The sequence below is a fragment of the Astatotilapia calliptera genome, chromosome 22 (genome assembly GCF_900246225.1).
Source record: "Astatotilapia calliptera chromosome 22, fAstCal1.2, whole genome shotgun sequence".
Lineage (NCBI taxonomy): Eukaryota > Metazoa > Chordata > Actinopteri > Cichliformes > Cichlidae > Astatotilapia > Astatotilapia calliptera.
In genome coordinates this window covers 17,048,403-17,057,279 of record NC_039322.1, presented here as the reverse complement: position 1 = coordinate 17,057,279, position 8,877 = coordinate 17,048,403, and the positions used below count along the sequence as shown (strand labels likewise).

At 42.2% G+C, this 8,877-nt stretch overlaps 1 protein-coding gene across 1 annotated transcript; it reads left to right on the top strand.

The window, feature by feature from the left end:
- Window positions 1-213: 213 nt before the first annotated feature.
- ubqln4 (ubiquilin 4) lies at window positions 214-8,877 on the top strand. Its single transcript, XM_026156359.1, has 11 exons — window positions 214-512; window positions 1,929-2,080; window positions 2,259-2,407; window positions 2,507-2,769; window positions 2,927-3,085; window positions 3,248-3,470; window positions 3,625-3,764; window positions 4,196-4,279; window positions 5,845-5,960; window positions 6,039-6,204; window positions 7,425-8,877. Exons 1-11 carry the CDS (start codon window positions 369-371, stop codon window positions 7,575-7,577), a joined length of 1,749 nt encoding a protein of 582 aa, XP_026012144.1. The 5' UTR covers window positions 214-368; the 3' UTR covers window positions 7,578-8,877.

The following is an 8,877-nucleotide window of genomic DNA, read 5'->3' as shown; positions in this document are numbered from 1 at the left end:
ATAAATGTATGAAAGCTTGGGTGGCTTATCTCTCACCTAATACCTAAATAAATAAATAAGAATACGCCGGTCTAAAATAAAGAATGTATGTAAGATACCCGATGTGCTGCCAAAAGCCTGATTATAGTGCAGACATGTTTTAGAAAATCATTTCCGATTTTGTTTATTTGGGGGGTGGGGATGTTAATCACACGTGTGATGTTTTAGAACATCCGTTTCCTCTGGTGATACATGTGATGACCAATGATGACCAGGCAGAGACAGCGTACATACGGGAGCTTGTGAAATTCGTTCTGGAAAGAGGTTTTGACCTCTCATGATCCGGAAGCCGACGCCAAGACCCGAGCTGTTCCATCGGCGGAGTAAAGATGGCTGACCAAGGCGCCGCAGATCCTGGTAATAACAACAATAATAAACCTGAAGCCTCCGAGGGAACTATTATAAAGGTCACAGTGAAAACTCCTAAAGACAAAGAAGAAATCGCCATCGCAGAAGATGCCTCTGTTACTCAGGTTGGTTGGGTTTTGCTGGTGGGGAGCTAGCTGCTGCGCCTCTAACGTCATGCCTCTGCCCACAAGTTCAGCTAGGAAGCTAACGAGCTAGCCCTGTTAGCATTTGTCGTCACTCTAGCCGGCAACCAGGGGCTTTGTGAAATTAAAGGGGCTGTGTTTAGCGGAAATGTTGCCGCTTAGGGTAACAAATGTTCGGTGATATTAACGTTGGTGACATCCAATCGAGGAATATGACCACACAATAGATGAAATTGCGAACCGGTTAGCCTGCTAAGTGTTAGCACTTAGCAAGTTAGCCAGCCAACTTGCTAGCAGAGCCATTAGCTAACTATGTAGCCAAACAAGTGTCAGCTGACGCTTTAGTTATGCCACTACCACAAGTAGGAACCGATATAACCGATAGTTGATGTAACCACGACAGGGGTTTCGGATTTACAACATACTTTAATTTTCTGTTTCAGCCCGACGGCTTTAGCGAAAGCTAAACTTTGCTTTCCCTCTAGAACATTCTCAGTGCTGCCCCTGAGTCATTGGGCTTTCTTGGGAATATACAGTTTCTCAGTGTTACTGTTGGCTTGGCGACGTGGGGCACTGAAAGCATAACGCAGTCTTTTTAATCACAATAAAAGGATAATCTCTTCAGATGTGTTTGTTATGGCTGCGTTGCCACTGAATGGTTGTGGTTTCACTGTTCATACATGCTAGCCGTGTTCTTTAATCTGTTCATGCACACGGGCCTGTGTTTGTTTGGTGTACATAACATTTAGTGCAATGACCAGGTTACATGTATAAGTATTAAATTGTTTAAGTTGCATTGTATAATCATGCGTATTTACTTGTGTAGATTCTGTGCTGCTTTTACACAGAGGTTGCTAGGCCCCTGTGAACGAAACGATAGTAGTCAACAATTCTGGGCCATTATTAAACCATGGTACTGATTCCTTTTTTAAATTCTTCTTTTACAGAAAGCGGTCTTAAAGCTTTTCATGTTTTATCAAACAGAGAAAAGTTGATGAAAAGTAACAGGTAGACATTGACCATTCTGATTTTCTAAAGGGCTGATTGCAGTCAGGAAGGCCGATTATAGGGTGCTAGTGATTTCTTTTTCCTTTGTCCTTAAAATACTCATCAAAAGTGTACTTTATCAATGTAATTTTCACAAAGTGTTGAAAGACTAGTGGTAATCTGATAGATTTAGAGTGCATGGTCCCAGATAATGGGATATTTAGAAATGGCATCTGTAATGCCAGAGGTTTGCATCAAAACAGAACCAGATAATAGCAGCATGTCACGTGAGTAATCATCTCTTCCTTTATATTGTAATTTTCATTTCCAGTTTCTGTCTCCATCTCTTCTCTTTTTGTAAGACATTTTCTGGTTCACTTCTTATGTTTTTACTTTTTTCTTGTCTTTTAGTTTAAAGAAGAGATCTCGAGGCGATTCAAAGCCAAACAGGACCAGCTGGTTCTGATTTTTGCAGGGAAAATCTTAAAAGATGGCGACAGCCTCAGCCAACATGGCATCAAAGATGGCCTGACAGTGCACTTGGTCATAAAAACAGCACACAAGTAAGTCAACAAACATGCTGATTCAACCAAATGCTTCGTGTCTGTCTTCAAAAAGGATTAATTAGATTTACAGTTCAGTCTTTTTTGTGCATTTGGATTCATGTTTCTCTTCAAAGCACAAGGCGTTCACAGCATTACTAAGTTTGTCTTTTCCCCCCCAAAAAAATCATCTCTGTAGGGCGGCAGATGGTGGTAGCACATCAGCCTCTAGCTCAACATCCACCCAAGCAGGCAGTACCTCCACTTCAAATCCAGGCACCAACCCCTCAACCACAACAGGTTCTACTGGCTCAGCCCCACCACCCACACAGACGCCCAACATACTGAGTAAGTGCAACTTTGTGTAATTTTATACAGGCAAACACCTTTCACTGTTTGAGAAATGCGGTGTGTTTAACCAGCACTCTCCAATCTTTCCTCCTTCAGCTGGCTTCGGTGACCTGGGTGGTCTAGCTGGACTGGGCATGGGCTCGGCTAACTTCATGGAGCTGCAGCAGCAGATGCAGAGGCAGCTTATGTCCAATCCAGAGATGCTTTCTCAAATTATGGAGAACCCGCTGGTGCAGAACATGATGTCAAACCCAGACTTGATGAGACAGATGATTATGGCTAATCCTCAGATGCAACAGTTGATGGAACGCAACCCTGAGATCTCCCACATGCTCAACAACCCTGAGCTTATGAGACAGGTAAACAGAACTAAGAAGGGCTGAATGTGTCATTCAGGTAGCACAATATTAGATTCCCACTATATTATCTGCCTTTTTTTAAAGGATTTTACAAGCTCTGTTTAAAATGATACCTTGATTCAGTTGTTTCCTTTCCTGTTCTTATAACACCTCACAGACCATGGAGCTGGCCAGGAACCCAGCGATGATGCAAGAAATGATGCGCAACCAGGACCGGGCTTTGAGCAACTTGGAGAGCATCCCAGGAGGATACAATGCTTTGCGGAGGATGTACACAGACATCCAGGAGCCCATGTTTAGCGCTGCCAGAGAACAGGTATCTGTGAGGAATACTTGCTGACAAATGTTTTGTTTTTGTGCACTGTTGGTGCTTGTTGAACTTCTCACTCATTCTGTAGTATTTGTTGTCTCTTTTTTGTCAGCATTGCATAGCTAGTAGTATTCTGACAGTTGTGTTTCCAAATGTGCCTCCTTGTAGTTTGGTAGCAACCCATTCTCAGCTCTGGGAGGGAGCTCCGAGTCTGGTGCCCAGCCATCACGGACAGAGAACCGAGAGCCCCTACCAAATCCATGGGGGCCACCAACTTCTTCTAACCCTTCTGAAAGTGGAGGGGGCAGCACGGGGAGCAGTAGTACCACCGCAGGCACCACCCCAAGTGTGTCGAACCCTCTGGGCATCAATCCTGGCAGTCTGGGAAATGGTAAGCCAGAGCGAGCCTGAATTCCTTAAATTTAATATTATCTAACTATCAAATTATTTATTTGTAAATAATACTTTGATGTAGTGAATTATGTATACATTACTTTTTTTTGAATTTCTTGTCTATATTTTCTATTGTTTTCTTTTTATTGTAGGCATGTTTAACAGCCCAGGCATGCAGAGTCTACTGCAGCAGATCTCTGAAAACCCTCAGCTGATGCAGAACATGCTGTCTGCTCCCTACATGCGCAGCATGATGCAGTCACTGGCTCAAAACCCAGAGTTGGCCTCCCAGGTAAGCTTAAAGATGGATACACACACACATTTAAACATACATATAATGCACAGCCATGCAGAAAACAATTAGATTAAAATATTTTTCTGTTCAGAATGTGCATCAGACAGGTGCACATGTTTATACATAGACAAGTGGATCATAATGAACAACTCGGTTTAAATGTACTGTCAGTATCAGGTTAGCCACTGGCATTAAGACAATACAGAGATTGTCTTTTAAGCTCATATTTAGACCAGAGCAGCTTCATGATAAAGTGCTGCTGAGTGATACTAAAGACATATTGATTAGGTTACAGCATCAGTTTGAAAGCTGTGGTGAGGTGCTAAAATGAATTTACTTAAATCTTTCTATTATTTTAGTGAGTAAGCAGCATAGCCTGATGTGGAATGATCATTTTGCTTGACTGTATTTCCCTTTTTCTCTACCAGGTTTTGATGAATAACCCCTTGTTTGCTGGAAACCAACAACTGCAGGAACAGTTCAGAGCTCAGCTGCCTATCTTTCTGCAGCAGGTACAGCATATTTGTTTAGTTTAGTACCGCAGTTCTAGATTTGCATGTTTTCTATAAAAGACTGTAACAAAGAATGGAGCTGATTAGATCTGCAGGGTGGCATAATGAGCCTCAGTCTATGTATCTGCCGAGGGTACATGATGAATTATATCATTAAATAATATCTATTTAATACCTGATTTAGAAGTTAAAATACATTAAACACATTGAAATATGAGGAAATTACGTGTTTCATTTTTAATTAGAAGTGAATTTGGCAGTAGTATATCAAATGATCACCCAGAAGGGTGGAAGTGACTGTCGGTTTCATAGTTAACAGACTCCATCTGGGCAACCAAACCACAAGACAACAGCACACAAACGGCTCCCTCACAGGTGCTGCTGCGCTCACTTAGAGCAGTGCTGGCAAATGTCCCAGGTTCTTTAAATAAAACTGAAATCTGAATATTAGAAGAATCTCCTGAATAGTTGTTATTTGTTAGTTGAGTCGCTTTCCCACTTGAGTCAGTTTTTGGATAATTGCATCAATACAGTTTCTACTGTTCTTCTTTCTCACATGTACCACACAACATGTCACAAATTTACAGCAAAGTGTCAGCTTTCAAACTATTGGCAGTACTTCACAGGGTTCACTTGAGGGAACTACTGGACCTAGCATGCAGGAAATATTTGCTAACAGTAAATGTAGCAGAATATTACCTGTGGTGCTGACACAGCAGCACCATTTGACATAGCATGAACTTTGTACTAGGTAGCTGGAAAATGTTTGATGTAATTGCGTCTGACTTTTAGTCTGTGAAGGTTCTCAGTCATCCAGGTCATCGTAGTCAAAGGGGCTTGCAAAGAAAAGCGTCTGGACTTCTTTAAGTTGCTTGAAGACATTTCACCTGTCATCCGAGAAGCTTCTTCAGTTCTAAGGTCAAATGGTGGGGAGTCCCAGATTTAAACCTAGTGGGAGAATATCCCCCCACAGAGGAACAAAAGGACCCCCTGATGATCCTCTAATCGCCTGAGCTACATCTATGTCCACTGTGAGCGACCATCTTTGAACAGAGGCAGTGGTTTACGACACCAACTGTCTGCCATCTATAATCCAGCTTTGAGTTCCCTCCCCAGACGCCTGAACGCCCACTCACATCCTGGGCCATCTGACCTCAGGAATTCGCATGATAAGGTGGGGCCAGGTTTCACAAAGAGCTCACCCGAAACTCTGGCTGATTGGGACCCACACCCATTTTCACACCTTGGCTCAGGCGATTAGAGGATCATCAGGGGTCCTTTTGTCCCTCTGTGGGGGGATATTCTCCCACTGGGTTTAAATCTGGGACTCCCCACCATTTGACCTTAGAACTGAAGAAGCTTCTCGGATGAGAGGTGAAACGTCTTCAAGCAACAAGAAGTCCAGACGCTTTTCTTTGCAAGCTCCTTTGAGTCTGACTTTTAGGTTGTCCAATGCACCTCTGTCAGCTGAACAAACCTGCAGTGCATGTGTGAAAACAGCTGTAACGCTCACACAATTTAGACTGCTAATCCTGTGACAATTTCAATGAACTGTTGGGTTGCAGATGCAGAACCCAGAAGCTCTGTCAGTGATGACCAATCCACGGGCCATGCAAGCTCTGATGCAGATCCAGCAGGGCCTACAGACACTGCAGACAGAAGCACCAGGCCTCATGCCCAGGTATGCTAACACACATTTAAACATCGTTCATTTTTGAGGTGGATATACTCTCTGCTGTTAATTTTTCTTTCATCCTAGTTTGATGCCAGGTGGAATTCCTGGAATACCCACAGGAGGGGCCATGCCCACAGAGAACCCTGCATCCTCACCCAGCAGTGCTGGAACAAACATTGCCCAGCAGCAGCTGATGCATCAGATGCTCCAGATGTTTGCTGGAGGAGGAGGTGGAGGCGGAAGCGCAACGGTACACATGCATAGGAATTACAGTACTGTGTCTTGAGCCACATTTCTTTTTATATTTTGGTGGTAAAATAGGACATAGTTCCAGTGTTTTATTGAAACATGGAAAAGTATAAAAACTGAGTTTTTTTTTCAGTTTTAACAAGGTTTAAAGTCAACATTTGGGTTCACTATCTTTATTCTTCAACATAGTCTGAACTCTCTTAGGCAGCTGTTTTGTCATGTCTTCGGGAATAGATCTCTAGGCTTCTTGAAGGACATTTAAAGCTCTTCTATGGATGTTTGCTGCCTTTTGTTCCATCCTCTGTCAAGATCATCTCACACTGGATTTTGACATACCTCAGCCTTTTCTCACTGTTTGTCCTCCTTATGAAATGGCTTCTTGACAGCCGCCTTCCGTTTAGACCATATATGATGAGACTTCAGTGAGCGATCCACTGAAGGACCAGATGTACCTTGCTGGTCCTGTGTCAGGTCTTTGCTGGAGTTTTTCCTTTGTCTTAAAGGTAAAGTCTGTAAAATATCACTAGATGTCAGTAGATTGCAAATTGCAGTTAACTGAATTCAATTTTTCTTACCCCTCTTAATTCAAGTGTGTAATCATAGGTACAGTGAGCACTGGGGTACACACTACACTTTAAAATATTTGAATAATGTCAACACTTAGAAATGAATAACGAATAAACTTTGTAAAAGGTGTCCACAGCGTGGTGATGAGTCGCTGAAGCGTACTTCTGGCAAATGACAGCAATAGTGTGATGAGTTGAGGATATCCTGAACTTTTTTGTCATCAAGTGCTGCTTTGTTTCACTGGTCTCTAGCTCTCTAGTCACATACATAAACATAACTAGGTGGAACACTTGAGTTAGGTTGTTATCTTTGGGTGGATGATTTATCAGCCTGTGTTAAGTGGTCAAATAACATTCCTGTGAAAATGGTCAGGTAAAAGGACTGGACTGAAATGAGTGGAAAATCAGCCAAAGAAAAACATTGAAAGGCCTTCAAAAAGCCTTCTTGAGGACGCTTTTTAAAAGGACAGAAAAGTGGCTAAGCAAAATATAAAGAAATGGTGGCTCAAGACTTTTGCACAATACTGTACAATTTGTGAACATGTGTGCTCTCAGATGAAATGACTGCTTTACAGAAAAAAAGGGGGGGGGGAATGGACATGGTCACAGTATGGTACTAGTATAATTTGTCTCGCATCTCATTTTGTCGTTGTAGACCCAGACCCCAGAGGTTCGGTTCCAGTCCCAGCTGGACCAGCTTAATGCTATGGGCTTCATCAACCGCGAGGCCAACCTGCAGGCGCTCATAGCTACTGGAGGAGACATCAATGCTGCAATCGAGAGACTTCTGGGCTCACAGCCCTCGTAAAGACATACAGTACCTAGTGATACACAGACATGCGCATACATACCTAACTCACAAAAACACCCAGCATCTACAGAGAACCAAAATAAATTTCAGTGTATTGTCCCCAACTTAACGGAACGAACGTGGGCAGGATCTATAAGACCTTCACTCTACATCTGTTCTCAGATCATGCCCCATTTCCCATACTTTCACTCTTTGCCACCATCCAACCAGATCTCTGTCAAGAGTGCTGCCGTAGAGTTGGACTGAACCACTCTTACCGTAAAGGGTATTCTGGTGCAGAGAATAAGAGTGAAAATCTCTCCTGGAAAGGGATTCCCTACCATTTTCACTATATATTGTTTTCTTCATGTAAAACTGGAGTAGAGTGCTACAGGTTAACATTTTCATGATACAAATTGAACCCACGTGATGTGATTGGCATCTGGCTCTTTTTCCTACATGGCTACTGTGAGGTTTGCTGGTATTTAACTAGCAAATTGATAAATGAAGATTTTCTGATTACAGGTGGCAAACCTGAGTGTTAGCAGGAAGGTAGCTTGTCCACGCAGATGATCCACCTTATTTCCTCCTTTCCTTGTTCTAAAGATTCTACTTAAATGGCTGTCGTTCCCCAACAGCTTTCACTATTTATTGCAAGCTCTTAATAACATGACATAATACGTCATTCAAGATAAAAGTGCCCACTCACAGGTGCAGTGGCTTTTCCCCACTGAGGCACCATTGCTGTGCCTGCTGTCTTCCACTGCCCTATCATCAGTGAATTGCCTCACTCAGTGGGTTATTGAGGACCCTGCCCCAACTAAGAAAATTTCACGCACCATCCAGAACTTTAGCCATAATCAGATATCACATCGCAGCGTCTCTGAAGCAGAGGGCGCAGTTAGAATGAATAAGAATGAAACAAGTTTTCCTTTCGTTTTAATCTTATTCTTCATTTTAATTTCTCTTTCAAGGTGCAGTTAGTACCTAGAGGTGATTTGTCTCATCAAAATAAAATGGAAATCAAATGATTAACGAAAAATGAACGATGGAATGGCTTTACAAACAACTCTGGTACAGTGGCATCATAAATTTCTCAAATCAAGCCTAGGTTGTTTTATTTTATTTTTTTTATTTTTTTCCTTTTGAAATTCTCAGCAATGTAGTTGTGGTAACCTTGGCAACTGCTGCTATAGCTTTGCTTTGTCTGTTGACCTCAGCTGGAAAAAAAGAAAATCCATCTCCGAATTGAACATGTTGGAACTAACTTTTAACAGTACTGTACTAAAAAAATAAAACATGATTTAAAAACAGCCCA

What these genes read in the sequence shown, in the direction of transcription:
- ubqln4 (XM_026156359.1), top strand. Translation starts at nt 369, where the DNA reads ATGGCTGACCAAGGCGCCGCAGATCCTGGTAATAACAACAATAATAAA. An exon ending in ACAGACGCCCAACATACTGA is followed by an intron (nt 2,408 to 2,506) that starts GTAAGTGCAACT and finishes TTCCTCCTTCAG; the next exon opens with CTGGCTTCGGTGACCTGGGT. An exon ending in TGCCTATCTTTCTGCAGCAG is followed by an intron (nt 4,280 to 5,844) that starts GTACAGCATATT and finishes GTTGGGTTGCAG; the next exon opens with ATGCAGAACCCAGAAGCTCT.